Source organism: Macaca thibetana, chromosome 15 (genome assembly GCF_024542745.1).
Source record: "Macaca thibetana thibetana isolate TM-01 chromosome 15, ASM2454274v1, whole genome shotgun sequence".
Taxonomy (NCBI): domain Eukaryota; kingdom Metazoa; phylum Chordata; class Mammalia; order Primates; family Cercopithecidae; genus Macaca; species Macaca thibetana.
In genome coordinates, this window is record NC_065592.1 from 6,914,969 (window position 1) to 6,935,593 (window position 20,625).

Here is a 20,625-nt window from a genome sequence, read left to right on the forward strand (position 1 = left end):
AGACTGTCGTGGCCGCTGGGTGGGCGCAGCGGGCCCCCTCGAGACAGAGGAGCCGGGCAATCCTCCGGGTCAGAGAGCAAGCTGGAGCCTGGGAGGCCATGAAGAGTCTGGGGCCATGGGGGTGGCAGGGCTAACTCTGTTTACTTCCACAGAAGAGCCAAGACCCATGCTCTGGACACCACCTGCCTTGTAAAGCCCCCACCCACCTACCCTGTGCCCAGGGTTTGATGACCCCAGGACTTCTCCTTCACCTTAAGTCTCGCCATCTGAAAAGAGCCTCTTGCACAAAGCATTCAAGCAATCCTCCTCACACTCTCCTTCCCCAAAGGAACCAGGAGTCCCTTCAAAAGAGCACGTCTCCCATGGGCAGTGTCTCCTGGGATGGTAGCTCATCCCAGGGCCCTGTGGATGAGGATGGTAGCTCATCCCAGGACCTCTGGATTTGGACCTGGAATCTTCCTTCAGTGGCAAGGCAGCAGGACCAGGCTTCATCTCACCTGACACGCATGTCCATAGCCAAGGTGTCGCTCGACTTCGGGTGCGTGAGCGGGTAGCCCTTGCTCTGCAGTGCCATGTAGCCCTCTGGGCTCCACACAGGGGGTGAATCGATGGGGGTCACTTTTCTTTCTTGGAGTGGGGGCACACAGTTCTGATCTTCAGAGCGACAGCCTGTCCCACTGAGGGACTCTTGGGGCATCATGGGCTTCATCAGTCCTGAAGAAGGCAAAGACTGATCTACATCATCTCATTTAGAAAGCCCTGCTCCAATCTCAGGCTCAACCAAAGGCCCAAAGAAGTCAACAGTTACCCTGACTGTCCCGTGGATACAGCACCCCACCCACCTACACATCACAGGGCTCTTAATCTGTCCTGACCTGAGGACCTCTGAAGGCACACACGCATGCACCTTGCCTGGTTCAAAGACCTGTGAAGTCCAAGGAAGCGGGCAAGAAAAGCACATTTGTCAGATACGGGCTTGGTCCTTAACACTCACAGGACAGGGGATGAAGTCTTTCTAAACAGGGCAGGGAGATACAACTGAGACACTGTTTAAAACAAAGACCCAAAAGGGCCACATCCTCAAAAGGCACATTAGATAGACATATGCACTTTACTACCGGGAACAGACTGGTGGTCTGTCTGGCCTGGACCAGGGCAGGGAAACCACTGTCCCCCTCCCAGGAATTCAGACTCACATGCCTACTTTCATGGGGGTTTAAGGGACAAAGACTTTCTACCTCCCCAAATACTTTGCTAAGTTGAAGGTGCATGTTAGAATGTTCATGTAACCACTAACATATAGAAATGAAACGTAGAAGCAAAAGAAAAACAAGAATAGGACCAAGAAAAGGCAGGAATAAGAAGAAAAGGCATAGAAAGAGAAGAATAAGAATGGAATGCATGAACTATCATAGTTGGAAAATCTAAATATAATAATCCCAATAAGGCTGGGCGTGGTGGCTCATGCCTGTAACCCTTTGGGAGGCCAAGGCAGGCAGATCACTTGAGGTCAGTCGAGTTCGAGACCAGCCTGGCCAACATAGTGAAACTCTGTCTCTACTAAAAATACAAAAAAAATCAGCCAGGCATGGTGGCAGGTGCCTGTAATTCCAGCTACTCAGGAGGCTGATACAGGAGAATCGCTTGAACCCAGGAGGCAGAGGTTGCAGTGAGTTGAAATTGCACCATTGCACTCCAACCTGTGCGACAGAGCAAGATTCTGTCTCTAACAATAATAAAAGTAATCCCAATAAATCTAAAAGGACCAACTTTTGCAATTAAAAGTCATAGACTTTCAGAGTGGTAAAGCCATACACATCTTGTAGATACAAAGATACACTCCCAAAAAATAAGGACTCAAAGAAGCTAACTGTAAAAATTGGAACAAAAGACTTCAAATACTTACCAACAAAAAAACTAGAATTATTATTTTGCTATCAAAGTAGGCAATAAAGATAGAAAGCACTATTAATGATAACAAGGGTACTACATAAGGATAGAAGGAACAAGATACAGAAATTCTAAACCTGTATGCCTCCAGATAGACACAGCAAAAATTGACAGGCTCCCAAAGAAGATCTGACAAATCCATAATCATAGTGGGACATTTTAAAACACCTTTTAGTAACTGGTCAAAGGGATAAAAACTTGCAATGAAGAAGACATTTGCACAACACAATTAGCATGCTAAACTTAATGGACTATCTCCAACCAGAGAATACAGTCTTTTCAGGCAAATGTAGAATGTTAGAATCACCACAGAAGAGGTTACAGAGAAAACCCAACAAATGTCAAGCAACCTAAGTCAGGAGTTGGTCAGCAAACTACAGCCATTAAACAAAACTCAGCCTGCTGCAGGTTTTTATAAGTAACATTTTATGGAAAAAACAACCATGTTCACTCACTCACTATCATTTATGGCCGTTTTCATCCTACAACACCACAACTGACTAGTTGATCAGGGCCTAAAAGACTTACTATCTGGTCATTTGTAGAAGTTTGCTGACCCCTGGTCTGTAACACACAGACCATATTATCTGACCATAGAGCAACTACATTAGAAATTAGTACCACAAAGAGAATCTTAAAAGCCAGAAATTAGTAAACTAAGTGTATGATATTTTAAAGGAAGTAAGAAAAGAAAAACCAGACATTATTAAAATAAAACCCAAATAAGATACAGTAATGAAGAAGCCCAAATACTGATTTTAAAAAGGCACTAGACAAACCTTGGGAAAGACTAATCAAGGAAAAAAGAGACAGCACAAAGAACATTAAGAATGAGAAGGACAAAACGACACAGCAGAAATCTAAAATTAATTAAAGCAATTTATGATACACGATCTTCATGACTTTCCCGACAAATCTTTATGACAGAACTATTATTGTACCTATACTTTGCCAGCGAGTCCTTTGAAATTCAGACCAGTCGTGTACATGACAAAGAGCCAGACCAAAATCCAGGTGTATCTGTTTAACTCGAGATGACACCCTTGACCACCGCGCTATCCTGGGTGATACAGGTATGGACCATTAGACCACAGTGCTTACCTGAGGGATGCAGGGCGGAGGGGTAGAAGTCCACTGGGGTCCGAGTGGGCGTGATGCGTGGGTCCATGTAGGAAGGCATCATCATCCACCTGGGATCGAAGCCCAGCATCTGGGGGTGGTGTGGGTAAAAGGTGCGCTGGGGATGGGATGGCGGGGGGTACACCGGCTGCCAGTGCTGCATCTTGTACAGTTGCTCCTGCCCGCAAAGAGAGAGACTTGGTCAGGCTGGTGCGGCAGGGGGCTGAGATGCCACCCAACACACGCCTTCCAGCTTTCCAGCAGGCAGCACAAAAAGCCCACCTGGAACAGAAGACCAAAGAGGGGAGGGATGGGCAGCTGCTCAAGGGTGAGCCCCCAATGTGTTACAGCTTGCAAGCTCAGGTCCCTGTCCAAGGCTGGTGGAGAGCCAAGCCATTATCACAATGGAGGCCCATCTGTGCCTGTGGTACACGAGACAGGCTAGGTTTTCACTTAGATCAGACACTCCTGGAATCCACCAGCAGCCTCCCACAGAATGTCTGGACGCTGGCCACTTCTCTCCTTGTCTGCAGCTACCACCTGAGGTTAAATAACATACCAGCATCCCTTCCCTGCTCCCTCCTGGCCTCTTCAATCCATTTTCCATCCTCGACTAGGGTGATCTTTTCACACAGACACCCCACGTCCAATAGGTCGACCCCTAGCTCAAAAGAGCCTTCAGTGGTTCTCCACCACTCTCCACCCGACAGCCTAAATCCTACGAGGCTACTCGTGACCTATGGGGTTAGGGTGACGGTTGGGTCCCATGTGACTGCCCAGTCTGCCTCTCTAGCTTTGCCTTGCACGACTGGCCCTCTGCTTTCTGCTCCATATATCCCTGCCACCACTTCAGGCCATGGGAATACACTGGGGCCCCTAGGTAAGCGCCTCTTCCCTCCATCCCTAAATCCAGGTTTCCAGCTTCAACACATCCTCTAGGAAGCCTGTCATTACACCCAGACAAGACCAGATCCCCAGTTCTCTGCTCCCACAGAACGGCCAGTGCTCCTTTGTTGCACTCACAGCAGTTGATGGTTTGGACTGCTGGTAACCCTCACCGAACCCTAAGAGACTCCCTGTGCACCCTTGCCCACAGCACCACAATCGGGATACAGAACATTTGCACAAATGGGTAAACAGAAAGTATCAGTCAACTATTCAAAATCAAGGCTCTTGCCTGACTCAAGAGGGTTCATTTCAGATCCTGCTCTATCCCATCAGTGACCCCGGGTGCTAATTCCTAAAGGAACCCTGAATTGGCCTTGAGGCAGGACTCACTGCTGCCTCACACTCTGAGGACGCCCCAGCAGCCTCCAGCACACATCCTTCCATTCTGAAAACAAAAAGGCGGCCAATCCGCCTGGCAGTCTCCAGCACATCCTGAGCTGATTCCCTGGACGGTTCTGTTGGTGCTCCCAGTGCCTATTAAGAGCACTCAATAAATATAGGTCATCAATCAAGAGACTTGAGTCATTCACTCTCCCAGTCCACAGAAAAGGCTGTGGGCCTCCATCTCCCAGCTCCTCTTCCTGTCTACACCCTAGGTTTCCAGCAATTATGACTAGACAGGCTGCCCTGGTGCTTTCAGACTTCCTTTTTTTGAGATGGAGTCTCGCTCTGTCACCCAGTCTGGAGTACAGTGGTGCGCTCTCGGCTCACTGCAACCTCCAACCTCCCAGGTTCAAGCGATTCTCCTGCCTCAGCCTCCTGAGTAGCGGATTACAGGTGCACAGCACCACGTCTGGCTACTTTTCGTATTTTCAGTAGAGATGATGTTTCACCATGCTGGTCAGGCTGGTCTCGAACTCCTGACCTCAGGTGATCCGTCTGCCTCGGCCTCCCAAAGTGCTGGGATTATAGACGTGGGCCACCACGCCTGACAATTCCTTCTATTCTTAAGGAAGGACTTACCCATCACTTCCCTCCGCACCCCAAGGAGTTACCTAGCGCAACTGTCACTGCTAGGTTTGGCACAAGTAATTCCAGAGCTCTCCCCCATCAGTAATTCTATAACCCACGAACATGAGTAACTGTGCAGTGCTCGCCTACACTCCCATGCTCTAAAATCACATTAAAGGCAGTCCCTGGAATGCTCCCAGGGGCCCAGAAGAGAGAAGAGGCTGAGCAGAGAAGTTTAAAGGTAATTAAGTGAGATACTGGGAAAAACCTTAAGTCCTTGGCTTGTTTCTCCACAGCACACAGGTTTTGAAATATTTTCAGCTAATATTAGTAATAATTTACTGCACACCTTGCTGTTTGGTGTGCACCAAGTAATGTCTACGTATCACCTCAGTTTCCCAACAAAATGCACTATTCCTCAGTATTGACTACTGTGTTCCTTTACTTATTACTACTCTAGTAGGCACGATTGCTGATGAGTGCTTCAAGACCATCAGGACTAGGAGAGATTGGTGGAATTACAACCATTATCCACATGCTCTTTACGACAAAAAGTAGGTCCCTTTTAAAATTTATAAAAAAATAAAGTTTATAAAAAGTCAGTAACGGTGACACCGATAAACCAGTTTATAGGTGTTATGGCATGAAACGCTCTGCCACGCTGAAAGGCAGGTATTCATTCTTCCTGGTTTACACATGAAGAAATATAGGTGAGAGGGGTGTACCTGACCCGTCCAAGGCCATGCACAACTAGCTCAGCAGCAACATCGGGAAGGGAGCTGCCCAACTTGAAACCTGCAAATCTACGTCCGTAACCCAAAGGTGACGTGCCTCTCTCTGGCAGCTCTTGAAACAGCTCACGGGCCTCCCTTACACCTTGGGAGGATCCTAGGGCGGGACCACTGTCCTCTAAGGAATGTCCAAGGTGCATTGCTCTGAAATAAAACAACCAGCCTGCACACTAGAAAAGTGGAGCTCACTGCATACAGCACTAAATAGGTTCCTTACCAATATCAGAAAACAAGGTCAATAAACCACAAGGGCTATATTCATTCCCACGGACCTCCACCACTTGGAGAAATAAATAATGGCCAGGGGCTGATCTACCAAGGTCAAGTTTTGAGGTACAACTCCTGAAGTCCCCACTGGTCTTGGGGGCACATAAGGGGTATTCTGGACTTTTTCTAAGTTGAAGGTGGGCATGGGGATGGTGACGGGAAGTATCTACTCGGCACTCAGGCCTGTTTATCACAGGCTTTTACCATCTCATCTGTTTACCTGCTGCTGTTGCTGCTGCTGGCGCTGGAATCGGGGAGGAAGGGACTTCTGATACTTGAACTCCTGAGCAGGGGACCCAGCCTCTCTGGCCTCTTCCTCACTGCTGCTGCTCTGTGCCACTGCTGGGGACGCTGTGGGTGCCTCTTCTGGGAACGTGGTGGGGGTCTCTTGGGCAGGGAATTCTGGGGAGCCTAGAGAATAGACCAGCAGACAAATAACACAGTGAGCTCACAGAAGCTCAACCAACCAAGTGTTTACAAGCAAGCACTTCTTCCTGTTGGCACGTACGCTCTATTGCAAGAACAGTCACGTCTCTGAACCCTGGGCCTGCACCAAACGTACCACGTGCATGAGCTCAGGGACTCCCCACAACACACGTGAGGAGGCTTCACTTTTGTTGCCACCTTACAGACTAGGACACTAAGGGTCAAGAGGTTAGATAATGTCCAGGGTCACACAGTCAGTCATACACATCAGAGCTGAGATCTGATTTCAGGTGGAAAACGTTTTATTAAAAAGGACTAATAAGGCCGGGCACAGTGGCTCACACCTGTGATCCCAGCACCTTGGGAGGCTGAGGCGGGTGGATCACTTGAGGTCAGGAGTTCAAGACCAGCCTGGCCAACATGGTGAAACTCCATCTCCATTGAAAGTACAAAAATTGGCGGCCGGGCGCGGTGGCTCAAGCCTATAATCCCAGCACTTTGGGAGGCCGAGTCGGGCGGATCACGAGGTCAGGAGATCGAGAATATCCTGGCTAACACGGTGAAACCCCGTCTCTACTAAAAATACAAAAAAAAACTAGCCGGGCGAGGTGGCGGGCGCCTGTAGTCCCAGCTACTCGGGAGGCTGAGGCAGGAGAATGGCGTAAACCCGGGGGGCGGAGCTTGCAGTGAGCTGAGATCCGGCCACTGCACTCCAGCCTGGGCGACAGAGCAAGACTCCGTCTCAAAAAAAAAAAAAAAAAAAAAAAAAAGAAAGTACAAAAATTGGCCAGGCACAGTGGCTCACGCCTGTAATCCCAACACTTTGGGAGGCCGAGGTCAGTGAATCACGAGGTCAGGAGATAGAGAACCTCCTGGCTAACATGGTGAAACCCTGTCTCTACTAAAAATACAAAAAATCAGCCAGGCGTGGTGGCGGGCACCTGTAGTTCCAGCTACTTAGGAGGCTGAGGCAGGAGAATGGCGTGAACCCAGGAGGCGGAGCTTGCAATGAGCAGAGATCCGGCCACTGCACTCCAGCCTGGGCGACAGAGTGAGACTCCTTCTCAAAAGAAAGAGAGAAAGTACAAAAAGTAGCCGGGCATAGTGGCATATGCCTGTAATCCTAGCTATATGGGAGGTTGAGGTGAGAGAATCGTTTGAACCCAGGAGGCAGAGGTTGCAGTGAGACTGCCCCATTGCACTCCAGCCTGGGTGACAGAGCAAGACTCCATCATCTCCCAAAAAAAAAAAAAAAAAGGACTGACAGAGAACAGAACAGCCACGAACTCAGTGACAGCCCACATATCCAACACCTGAACAGCAGGAACTCAACATATGCAAATACTGTGTATGGCTTCCTGCTGGCAAGGATACAAAAGAAAAGACAATTTTTTAAAAAAGGAAAAAAACAAAAACAAAAACAAGAGAAAGGCTGTGTGACCTGGGCACATTTTTCAGGCTCTCCTTGGCCATTTCTTCATCTGCAAATAAGAATAACTACCATGTGTTCACCAAGGGCTTCTGTGAGAATTAAATTAATTGAAATAATATACTGAAAACAGTGCCTGTTTTCAGAAAATGCTCAGTGCAACTTCCCTATAAGACTGGCACAGTCCTCACTCAACCTTTAATGGAGGGAGGGTAGAAGGAAAACCAGAGATGAGTTCCCTGGCCAGAGGGCGCTAGGGCTCTCTAACCTGAAAAGCTTTCAGAGCCTCAAACAGCCCCTTGTTTCCTAACCAGAGCTGATCTGAGTATATTTAATAAAATTACAAAGAAAACAGCTGATTATATTCTTTAAAACTGCTACAAGAGACATTCTGCATTACAGAGCACTGCTTAATCCCTCTTAAACAGGGCCATGTTGCCTGGGCAAGGTGGCTCACGCCTGTAATCTCAGCACTTTGGGAGGCCGAGCCAGATGGATCACTTGAGGCCAGGAGCTCCAAACCAGCCTGGCCAACATGGTGAAACCCTGTCTCTACTAAAAATACAAGAATTAGCTGGGCGTGGTGGCGGGCGCCTGTAATCCCAGCAGCTCGGGAGGCTGAGCTGGGAGAATTGCTTGAACCTGGCAGGCGGAGGTTGCAATAAGCAGAGATCGTGCCACTCCAGCCTGGGTGACAGAAAGAGACTCCGTCTCAGGAAAAAAAAAAATAATAGGGCCATGTGATCCATTCCTTTTAGAATCAACACCAGGAAAAACCGTATTCTACCAAGCAGGTGGGCTTATTTTTATTCTGTGTTAAAGGATCTGTGGTTTTATTAAAGTCCTGGAGCACGTGTGTCTTTGGTTGGGCAGGGATAGTGATGATAATAGTGACAATGATGAGCATCATCAGTGAGTAGATGCATGCTTTCAATGTCCCAGAAACGAGCGTGCTGTATACCCCTCTGCGTGCTGGCAGGTACATACTCAACCCATTTCACAGATGAAGAAACAGGCTTCAGAGAGGTGAGGTGCTCACAGTTAGTCTAACAAGTTCAGAGGGAGAAGGAAAAAGGGCTGAAAAACTACCTATTGGGTACTATGCTCACTATCTGGGTGACAGGATCATTCATACCCCAAACCTCAGCATCACACAAAGTACCCCGACACTAAAGTAAAAGTTGAAATTATAAAAAAGAAGTTCAAAGAGGATCAGAACCCAGGCATCTGACCCAGGCCTACGCTCTTAATAACCAACGCTTCCCTATACGATCTCGTTGTAACCCATAGGTTCTGCTAGCTAAGAAGGAAGGCAGTTGCAAGTAACAAGCCGATGACAACAGGCCAGAGTTTCCAGTTGGTGGGAGAGTTTCCAGTTACCTTTGCGGAGAGCAGGGCCGTTTTCCTGGGGAGATGCTTTCTCAGCACTTGGAGACCGAGGCACTTCCTTCTCGGCCTGCTTCCGGGCTTCACCTGCCTTTCGTGCCTGCTGCTTACACTTCTGGTCCAGCTGCTTGAGTTTGGCGGCGCAGGCGGCCAGCCTCTCTTCCCGGGCTCGGCGCTCCTCTTCTTCCCGGCGCTTTCGGGCTCGCTCCACCGCCTCGGACATCTCTGACTGAATGAACTTCTGCCTCGGTGGGGGCTTGTCCTCCTTGTCCTCGATGGACTGTTGCCGGAACATGCTGCCCATTGAGGACTTCTGCCAAGAGAACGTCTCTGAGATAAGGTGGTGGGTCGTGGACCCGGGATACAGGGACCACTCCCACTTTGGGATCAGTTATCCTCCCAAGATCCTCAAGCACCTTCAAGGGGCAGCACAGGCGTGTGGCAGACAGAGCTGCTCTGGCCTCTGCTGTATGTAGAATGGGGTTTAGGCCAAGTGCCAACTCTTCACACCTCACTTTCTTGTTTTTAAAATGGGGACAACAAAGGAAGCTCTTAGGATTGTGAAGGTGAAAACCATGTTTGCAAAGCAATATGCGACCCACACGCGGGAAACACTCTCACCACTGCTGATGGGCATGCAAGCTAAGGGCCTCCATGGCTAAAAACCAGAACAGGAAGCCACACACTGATCCTTCCTGGGTCACGAAACTGCTACTCCTGCCCGCACAAAAACACATAAATCCCTGGGTAGGAGGAGCCCTGGCAAAATGAAATTCACTGTCAGACATAAAGCTGTCAGACATTTAAGCATGTCAGCAGGGCACAGTGGCTCACGCCTGTAATCCCAGCACTTTGGGAGGCCAAGGTGGGTGGATCACCTGAGGTCAGGAGTTCGAGACCATTCTGGCCACCATGATGAAACACCGTCTCTACTAAAAATACAAAAATTAGCTAGGCGTGGTGGCATGCGCCTGCAGTCCCAGCTACTTGGGAAACTGAGGCAGGAGAAGCACTTGAACCTGGGAAGTGGAAGTTGCAGTTAGCTGAGATCATGCCACCGCACTCCAGCCTGGGCAACAGAGTGAGACTCCATCTCTCTCAAAAAAAAAAAAAAAAAAAAAAAAAAAGGCATGTCTAGACAGGTGCAGTAGCTCATGCCTGTAATTCCTACACTTTGGGGGGCCAACGTGGGGGACGCATGAGCTTAGGAGCTCAAGACCAGCCTGGGCAATATGGTGAGACCCCATATATACCCAAAAAAAAAAAAAAATTAGGAAAATTCGTTGGACATGGGCACATGCTTATGGTCCCAGCCACTGGGCTGAGGTGGGAAGGATCACTTGAGCCCAGGAGGCTGCAGTGAGCCGAGATCACACCACTGCACTCCAGCCAGGGGATAGGGCTAGACTCCATCCAAAAAAAAAAAAAAAAAAAAAAAGCATGCCTAAAAAAAATCTCTTTTGGATATTTATCCATTTCTGAGTTTCTTGCTGGTTGCCAGTTACTAGACGACGAGAGTGCCAAAGATGCAGAGTGAAAAGCTCGACACTGGGGCCCTTTCGCACTGGTCTGCAGGGGTCAAGCAGCACGCAGACCTGGCAACGGCACAAATGATGGACAGCTGTCACCTGAGCTCCGGCCACTGAAATTCTAATGAGATCTGACTATCAGAAAAAGACAGGACTTCCTGTTTTGAATGCTAGTTAACATAAATGTATACAGCTGTCAAAAATCAAACCAAAGAAACAGGATCTAGGCCTTTTCTTGTGAGTTATACTTCGGTAAAAGAAATATACAACAAATTTACTGTAGTCAATGAGTTTCCTAAAAATTAACTTCTCATAAGCCAGAGGTAAGTACTGTAATCATAAGATTATAAATTTCCAATTTAGAAGCATGAAGGTACATTTTGTATAATATCATTGGAGCCGAAGCATGCAGTTTCCTTTCACTTTGCCATCGAACATAAGCGTCTATCCATACCTTTCTAATGGCTGTGTACTGATCAGTTCATGGCTCATACCAAAGTCTGCCTATCTGTCTTTATTGCATGGGATTTAATACACCACTGCACATAGCCTTCACACCTAGCCCTGATTACTTCCTTCAGATAATTTCCTGGAAAGGAAATAATAGACTCAGAGGGCACACGTACACCATCAAGATCTTTGATGTGCCTTCCTAAACAGCCCTGAAATTAGTGATCATTTTATAGACTAAATGTTTTGCAAAGTAATTTGAACTGAGACCAATTTTTTTTTTTCTTTTTTGAGACGGAGTCTTGCTCAGTCGCCCAGGCTGGAGTGCGGTGGCTTGATCTCGGCTCACTGTAAGCTCCGCCTCCCGGGTTTACGCCATTCTCCTGCCTCAGCCTCAGCCTCCCGAGTAGCTGGGACTACAGGCGCCCACCACTATACCCGGCTAGTTTTTTTGTATTTTTAGTGGAGATGGGGTTTCACTGTGTTAACCAGGATGGACTCGATCTCCTGACCTCGTGATCCGCCCATCTCGGCCTCCCAAAGTGCTGGGATTACAGGCTTGAGCCACCGTGCCCAGCCTTTTTTTTTTTTTTTTTTTTTTTTGAGACGGAGTCTTGCTCTGTCACCCAGGCTGGAGTGCAGTGGCCGGATCTCAGCTCACTGCAAGCTCCACCTCCTGGGTTTACGCCATTCTCCTGCCTCAGCCTCCCGAGTAGCTGGGACTACAGGCGCCTGCCACCTCGCCCGGCTAAGTTTTTTTTTTGTATTTTTAGTAGAGACGGGGTTTCACTGTGTTAGCCAGGATGGTCTCGATCTCCTGACCTCGTGATCTGCCCGTCTCGGCCTCCCAAAGTGCTGGGATTACAGGCTTGAGCCACCGCACCCGGCCTTTTTTTTTTTTTTTTTTAAAAGAGAGTCTCGCTCCGTCGCCCAGGCTGGAGTGCAGTGGCGCAATCTCGGCTCACTGCAACCTCTGCTTCCTGGATTCCAGTGATTCTCCTGAGCAGCTGGGAATAGAGGCACACCGCATCACACCCGGCTAATTTTTATATTTTTAGTAGAGATGGGGTTTCACCATGTTTGTCAGGCTGGTCTAGAACTTCTGACCTCGTGATCCATCTGCCTTGGGCTCCCAAAGTGCTGGGATTACAGGTGTGAGCCACCGCGGCTGGGCGAATTCAGATCATTTTTTTAAAAATTTGATCAGAATAGGCCGGGTGCATTGGCTCATGCTTATAATCCTAGTACTTTGGGAGGCCGAAGTGGGTGGATCACCTGAGGTCAGGAGTTCAAGACCAGCCTAGGCAACATGGTGAAACCCCATTTCTACTAAAAATACAAAACTTAGCTGGGTGTGGTGGCACACAGCTATAATCTCAGCTATGTGGGAGGCTGAGGCAGAAGGACTGGTTGAACCTGGAAGGCGGAGGTTGCAATGAGCTGAGAGCACACCACTGCACTCCAGCATGGGTGACAGAGTGAGGCTCTGGGGGAGGGGAGGGGAGGGGAGAGGAAGGGAGGGGAGAAGAAAAGAGAAAAGTGAAAAGAAAAGGAAAGAAAAGAGAAAAGGAAAGGAAAGGAAACTGGAAATTTGGTCAGAAGATGCCTTGGATACATAAATTTAGTACATAGATTTCATCAGTGTTGATGTTCAGTTAATTTACAGTGCTATCATGAGTAGGTTAAAGTGAAACCTTTTGAATACTGATCAGCACTACTTCCTGACTGGTGAAAAGGAAAAAAAAGGAATACTGAGCAACCTCAACATGTGAATGAAATGCGGATTAACTGCAGAATAATTTCCAAGAGCAGTGGCATTGTGTCTATTGTTTCACTTCTGTGTCTCTTGTGCCCAGCACGTACGTGTGTGCCTGGCATATCATCAGTATTCAGTAAGAAGACTGCAGCTAAGGGCATTTTCATTTCCTAAGAATGTGGAATAGGAGGAGCCCTTTCAATAGCGAAGAGCAGGCTGGCGCACTGGCTCACGCCTGTCATCCCAGCACTTTGGGAGGCTGAGGTGGGCGGATCAGGAGTTTGAGACCAGCCTGGCCAACATGGCGAAACCCCGTCTCTACTAAAAATACAAAAGTTCGTTAGGCACGGCAGTGCATGCCTGTAATCCCAGCTACTCAGGAGGCTGAGGCAGGAGAAACGCTTGAACCCAGGAGGCAGAGGTTGCAGTGAGCCAAGATTGCGCCACTACACTCCAGCCTGGCAACAAAGTGAAACTCCGTCTCCAAAAACAAGTAATAATAAATAAATAAATAGCAAAGAGCATTGAAAATAGCAGGCTTTACCAAGTGTATTCAAAGTCATGACTCCCCCTTCCCCAGCCCTCCCACTCCTCAACAGTCCAGTCCCAGAGTCATTAGGTGTGGCAATGTGAGTCAGGTGCCTGGTGCCGGGGAGTCCTGGCGGCTCACTGCACTCCAAATGGTTAGAGCCCAGGCAAGGGGAGGAGGGCATACACATGGAGGTGTGGGGCTGGAGCCCAAGCTAGATGAGGGGGACATTCATAGGCAGAGTTGGCCCAGCAGGAACATTCAGGGTATCCAGGAGTGGGGACAATAACATCTGAGTGGGCAAGGAGGGCACCTGTGCAAGGGAGAGTGTGTGGCAGCAGAAATGAGATTGGTCACACACAGGGAGACTGACCAAGTGAGTATAAATATGAGGGACGATGGGAGACAGATTCTCACTGTGAGAGAAAGGAGGTGCAAACATGCACTGGGAGGAAGTGGAATGAAGTCTGTGGAACTGGAGGTATCGAGGAGAACACAGTTTCCAAGACAGACAGATACAGAAATAATACAGGTATGAATGTGTGTATTTGTGCACACACATACTACACTACATACATCCCCCCGAACTGTCCGCTGAGGAGGCCCAGGAGCAGTGACACCCCAGCAGCCAGACACATATACCTACATATATCCCCCCGAACTGTCCGCTGAGGAGGCCCAGGAGCAGTGACACCCCAGCAGCAAGGACACTGCTGGGGCTCAGACACTGGTTTCTAAATACCATCCTTCACTAAAAGGAATTAGGACTTCATGGAGAAAGGGCTGATCCAGGACAAGACAGGTCATGCATCCAGGAAAGATGAAGGGAGGGCTCCAAAAAGGATGGAGAATAGGTAAAAAGGACATGCACTGGCCTGAAGAAGCTCCCAATGGCCAACCAGGTAAGAGCAGCAGATTACCACCCACTGATGTAAATAAATGAATAAACTGAAAGCTTGATCAAAAACGAGATGTCCAGTCTCAAAGTTTCTCCCAAAAAAATTATTATCAACTACAAATAGGGAAAAGAGTAACACTACAGCATGAAACCTGGCAGGCACCCCGTTAATCAAGAGACCAAAGTGCACGTAGCCAGAGGGGGATGGGGTAAAATCGTGGTTGCCTTGGTGGGATGAAATAAGAAAAGTCAGGTCATGCCTGAAGATCCCTGCCAAGGATGGAAATCTTGGACTTCTTCACAAGAAAGATGATAATAAACCCAATTTGAGGGGCATTCCACTGACTTGTAATCTTCCAAAGCCTCAAAGTCATGAAAGTGAAGGAAAGGCTGAGGAATGGATCCAGACTGAAGGGCAGAGGTGTGTGATTCTGAACTGGATTATTTCAAGCAAGGACATTAATGTGACAACTGGTAAAAGCTAAACGGGGCCTGCAGATTAAATGGCAATCAATTATCAAGGCTAATTTCCTGGAACTCACTGTGGTTACCTGGGTGGAATGTCCCCATCTTGGTAGGAAACAAGTACCACAGTGTAAAGAGTCTCATCAGGTTGTCAACTTACTGTTCAATCAGTTTAGAAAAAAAAAACGTTGGTATTGTACTTCCAACTCTGCTATCACTTTGAGGCTGTTTTAATTATTTTTTTGGCTGTTTTTTTTTTTTTTTTGGAGATAGGGTTTTGCTGTGTTGGCCAGAATGGTCTTGAACTCCTGGTATCTCAAGTGATCCCTCTGCCTCAGCCTTGCAAAATGTGTGAGCCACCATGCCCAGCTGTTTTTTATTTTTTATTTTAATTAAAACGAGAGGACTGGCCGGGCGCGGTGGCTCAAGCCTGTAATCCCAGCACTTTGGGAGGCCGAGACGGGCGGATCACGAGGTCAGGAGATCGAGACCATCCTGGCTAACACGGTGAAACCCCATCTCTACTAAAAAATACAAAAAACTAGCCGGGCGAAGTGGCGGGCGCCTGTGGTCCCAGCTACTCGGGAGGCTGAGCCAGGAGAATGGCGTAAACCCGGGAGGCGGAGCTTGCAGTGAGCTGAGATCCGGCCACTGCACTCCAGCCTGGGCGACAGAGCCAGACTCAGTCTCAAAAAAAAAAAAAAAAAAAAAAAAAAAAAAACTAGAGGACAAACGCAGCGGCTCATGCCTATAATCTTAGCACGCTGAGAGGCTGAGATAGGAGGATCCCTTAAGCCCAGGAGCACAAGACCAGCCTGGGGAACACAGTAAGACCTCGTCTCTTAAAAAAAAAATGAATGAAATGAGCCAGATGTGGCGGCACACCAGTAGTCCCAGCTACTCAAGAGGCTGAGGTGGGAGGATCACTTGAGGGTGGGAGGTGAAGGACAGAGCAAGGCCTTTTCTCAAAAAAAGTAAAAATAGCAGGGTATGGTGGCTCACACCTACAATCCTAGCACTTTGGCATCACTTGAGCTGGAGTTTAAGACCAGCCTGGGCAACACAGTGAGACCCTGTCTCTATGAAAAAAATACTTTAAAAAAAGAAGAAATATAAAAATGAAAAAGAAATGCCCACTTAGGACTTTTCAGAAACCCAGCCACTGAACTCAATGAAGTACAAATACATAGGACAGCCAAGGGCCCTTGGTACCTGGTAGTCAGGGCCTGGTGTCCAGCCATGAAGCTTCCTGGACGGCGGCTGAGGGTCTGGCGCCTTTCGGACGACACGGGACGCACCCACTGCTTCAGCCCAGTCCTTCCCTTCCTCTTGAGTCCGCTTAGCGTCCGCACTGTCTGCAGAGCTCATTGACAACTGCCGCTGCCTCCTAGGGTCCCAACTGTTCCTAGGACAAACCACATTTGATGTTAATTTTTGCAGTCAGGCCAAGCATGTCTGATGTCACTGGTCAGAGGCCTTGGGAATTCCAAAGTCAGTTGTCCATATCATTTCCTTCATTAGAATGGACCACCACTCCCACCACTTCCATGTGAATTCCACAATTCAGCACCACCATTTATCAAGTCACTCTCATAAACAGAGCCCCAGGTAGGATTTGTCACACTATTTCACTGATGCAAAAAAAGTCCTCATGACCCTCACTTTAAAGCAAGCTTGTCCAAACACATGTGGCCCAGGACGGCCCTGGGCTTTGGATATAGTGTACCACAAATTCGTAAACTTTCTTAAAACATTACAAGAGGGCCTGGGCGCAGTGGCTCACGCCTCTAATCCTAGCACTTTGGGAGGCTGAGGCGGGCCGATCACTTGAGGTCAGGAGTTCCAGGCCAGGCAGGCCAACATGGTTAAACCAAGTCTCTACTAAAAATACAACAATTAGCCAGGTATGGTAGCAGGCACCTGTAATCCCAGCTACTCGTGGCTGAGGTGGGAGAAGTGCTTGAACCCCGGAGGTGAAGGTTGCAGTGAGCCAAAATCGCGGCACTACACTCCAGCCTGGGCAACAGAGCAAGATCCCAACCCAAAGAGAAAATAATAAAAACACATTATGAGGTATTTTTTTCGTGACTTTTTCTTTTTAGCTTATCAGCTATCGTTAGTGTTAGTGTATTTTATGTGTGGCCCAAGACACACTCTTCCAGTGTGGCCCAGGGAAGCCAAAAGATTGGACACCCTTGCTTTAGAAAGTCAGTAGCTGAGTCTCATCAAGGTTAAGGGGGCACCCCTCACAAGGAGGAGCTCACAGATTTGAACCAGGACTCCCAGGTCCGTGTCAGTCTTCTTTTGGTACCGCTCCCTCCCTATGCTCTGCACAAGCCAGTTGCTCAATAAATGCCCCTCAAAAGAACATAAGATGATAATAAACAGTGCCACAATAAAAAGAGCAAGAGGAGACAGGCAGAGCCCACGCAGCACGGAAAAGGAAGAGGCATTCCAAACAGAGCTGCAGGGGCAGCTGGACAAGAAGGGAGATGGGTGCCGTGCTTATCTGGACGCCTCACAGTGGAAGCAATGGGACTGGGGCAAAGCATTGACAAGGGCCGGATAATACCGCAGGCCACAGAAAAGCCGGAATCAGGGATATGCGTGGGTCCGTATGTCTACCCACACACATGTACATGGGGAGGGAGGGAAGACGAGGCAGGTAACACAGCTTAGGAGATTACAGAGGGGACAACGGGGATTCTGACCTGATTTTGTGAGAAATGGAGACCACAGTAAAGCTGCTGACCTGTCTAAAAGACCTGTGTTTTTAGAAGATGACTATGGACAGGGTGTGAAGGATGGGCCACAGAGGACAGGCTGAAAGGATGGAGATGAACTGGTGGACCCATGGATGGTCTGGAAAAGGAGGAGGTCCCAGTGGCCCCAGAGAAAATGAAAAGAGGAGACAGAGTCAGGGCAAGTTTTGGGAGCCAATTGTGTATGAGGAAATAAAGATGCCAAATAAGACATGGACGCTTGCACTAAGTCTCTACCAGGTCACCAACCAGCTCAGGGAACACGAAAAAAGAGCAGGTTTCAGGAGGAGGTCGTTCGGGCACTCTGATTTTGAAGTGCCCTTGGTCAAAGCCAGGGGCAAAACTGCTTCCAAAACCACCGTCCAATTCCTTCAGGGGAATATTCGGTTCCCATCGCCTCAAAGAGACAAGGAACAGAGTGTCCTACTGCTCTAATCAGGCTCTAGGAGTTTATGTCTTTGCCTCTGATTTAAATTCTTGATCACAGCTCCTTCTGAGCTTAGTGTTCCAGGAACTGACCCCATAGGTACGTCCCGACTGCATCCAAAGCTTCAGCTGAAATCAAACAGCATGAAAGGACATTACAGAATTTCATTTTTTGTGTGTCATCAGAAAAAGAGTAGCAAAGATGATTACCAACTCCTTCCAGGAGATGGGAACTTATTTTAGGAGCTTTTAAGTAAAGGATGAAATAACAGAAAAAGATGACTCACAGATTTGACTAAACAAATATTCAGTTATTGACAAGAAAACAAAGAGAAAAATATTTGCAAGACAACAGCAAAGCATTAACATCTAAACAATATAAAACATCAAATTTTAAAGGAAAGCAGTAATAAATGTGAAGGAAACAGGCATTATACAAAGGAAACAAAGAAAAAATTCTTACTTGCTAGTACTCAAAAAATACAAATTATAACAATCATTTATTAATTTTTTGAGATGGGCCTTGCTCTGTCACCCAGGCTGGAGTGCAGTGGTGCAATCATGGCTCACTGCAGCCTCGACCTTCTGGACTCCAGTAGTCCTCCCACCTCAGCCTTCTGAGTAGCTGGGACTACAGGTGCACACCATGCCTGGCTAATTGTGGGTTATTTTTTTGTTTTGTTTTGTTTTGTTTTTGAGACAGAGTCTCACTCTGTCACCCAGGCTGGAGCGCAGTGGTATGATCTCAGCTCACTGCAAGCTCCGCCTCCCGGGTTCATACCATTCTCCTGCCTTGGCCTCCGGAGTAGCTGAGACTACAGGCGCCCGCCACCACGCCCGGCTAGTTTTTTGTATTTTTAGTGGAGACAGGGTTTCACTGTGTTAGCCAGGATGGTCTCGATCTCCTGACCTCATGATCCACCCGCCTTGGCCTCCCAAAGTGCTGGGATTACAGGTGTGAGCCACCACGCCCGGCCATTGTGGGGTATTATTTTAAAAGTACTAGCAAATGCTACTAACATTATAAAAACTGGAGGGATGACAGTACAATGCAGTATTTTCTAAAGGAAATTAAGTAAAACTAAACTAGTCTGAGGTAATGATCAAAAAAAGAGAGAGACAAAATTAACATGATCAAATAAATTCAGGAAAGCTGGCATGCATTCTGCCTCTTCACTTCCCCGGTGTACTTAATTTTTTTTTTTTTTTTGAGAGAGTTTTGCTCTGTCGCCCAGGCTGGAGTACAGTGGCGCAATCTTTGCTCACTGTAACCTCTGCCTCCTGGGTTCAAGTAATTCTCCTGCCTCAGCCACCTGAGTAGCTGGGATTACAGGCACATGCCACCACACCTGGTTAATTTTTGTACTTTTAGTAGAGACGGGGTTTCACCATCTTGGGCAGGCTGGTCTCAAACTCCTGACCTCAAGAGATCCACCTGCCTCAGCCTCCCAAAGTGCTGCGATTACAGGCATGAGCCACCGTGCCCAGCCCCCAGTGTACTTTATCATGTTCAAGCCTCTGAGGAATTTAGAGTAAAGAAAGAAGTTGAGGCCGGGCACAGGGGATTGCTTGAGCCCAGGAGTTTGAGACCAAACCTGGGTAACGTGGCAAAACCCCATCTCTAGCAGAAATATAAAAATTAGCTGGGTATGGTGGCGTGCATCTGTGGTCCTAGCTATTCAGAAGGCTGAGGTGGGAGGGAGAATCGCTGAGCCCAGGAGATGGAGGTTGTAGTGAGCCAACATCACATCACGCCACCGCACTCCAGGCCGGGCGAGAGTGAGAGCCTGTCTCAAAAAAAAAAAAAAAAAAAAGTTGAACCCAGGGAGGTTTCCCAGACTTGCTTGGCCACAGAAGCCTTTTCGGGCACAACAGCCACAAGCAATCCATGAAGACGTGGTCTGCGTAACACACTTGGGGACACACTGATGTGGTGGTGAAAAGGCCGACTATGCACAGGACACAGTCACACCTGCAAGCAAACTGTGGCTCCCCTCCTTCACAGCCATCATCAGTAGCTGTCACCCCCAGAAGAAACTGGAAACAGCATCTGTCTGCCCTTCCAGGTTGCTATGGAAACTGGGAAATGCTCTCGGCACATAGCAGCACCAAGCAGGGATGCACTCACGCTGATGGGGCACGGACGGGTCCTTACCACTTTGGCCTGCCGTCCTTCACAACTTCTTCCTCCTCTTCATCATCGCTGAACTTCAGTTTCTCAGAGTAGTCCACTTCTTCATGGAGGCCTACAACAGCAGAAGGGGCCAGGTAAAATGAGAAAGAATGAAAAGGTCAGTGGTGGCCGGGCGCAGTGGCTCATGCCTGTAATCCCAGCACTTTGGGAGGCTGAGGTCGGCGGATCATAAGGTCAGGAGTTTGAGACCAGCCTGACCAACATGGTGAAACCCCACCTCTACTAGAAATACAAAATTAGCTGGGCGTGGTGGCACATGCCTGTAATCCTAGCTACTCAGGAGGCTGAGGCAGAAGAATAGCTTGAATGCAGGAGGCAGAGGTTGCAGTGAGCCGAGATCATGCCATTG

The 20,625-nt window shown here is 48.2% G+C and overlaps 1 protein-coding gene across 7 annotated transcripts in view; it reads right to left on the reverse strand.

Annotated features, from left to right (window-relative positions):
* PRRC2B (proline rich coiled-coil 2B) overlaps positions 1 to 20,625 on the reverse strand; it is a 109,125-nt gene that overhangs the window by 23,924 nt on the left and 64,576 nt on the right. For 5 of the 7 annotated variants that reach the window (XM_050759694.1, XM_050759699.1, XM_050759695.1 and 2 more), the window contains exons 10-15: positions 20,238 to 20,328; positions 16,107 to 16,299; positions 9,262 to 9,580; positions 6,247 to 6,437; positions 3,052 to 3,247; positions 498 to 714 (exon numbers count right to left, since the gene is read on the reverse strand). In XM_050759694.1, coding sequence (XP_050615651.1) covers positions 498 to 714; positions 3,052 to 3,247; positions 6,247 to 6,437; positions 9,262 to 9,580; positions 16,107 to 16,299; positions 20,238 to 20,328 — 1,207 coding nt within the window. The remainder of the gene's footprint in view (positions 1 to 497; positions 715 to 3,051; positions 3,248 to 6,246; positions 6,438 to 9,261; positions 9,581 to 16,106; positions 16,300 to 20,237; positions 20,329 to 20,625) is intronic. The other 2 variants (XM_050759697.1, XM_050759696.1) reach the window with 2 other exon arrangements.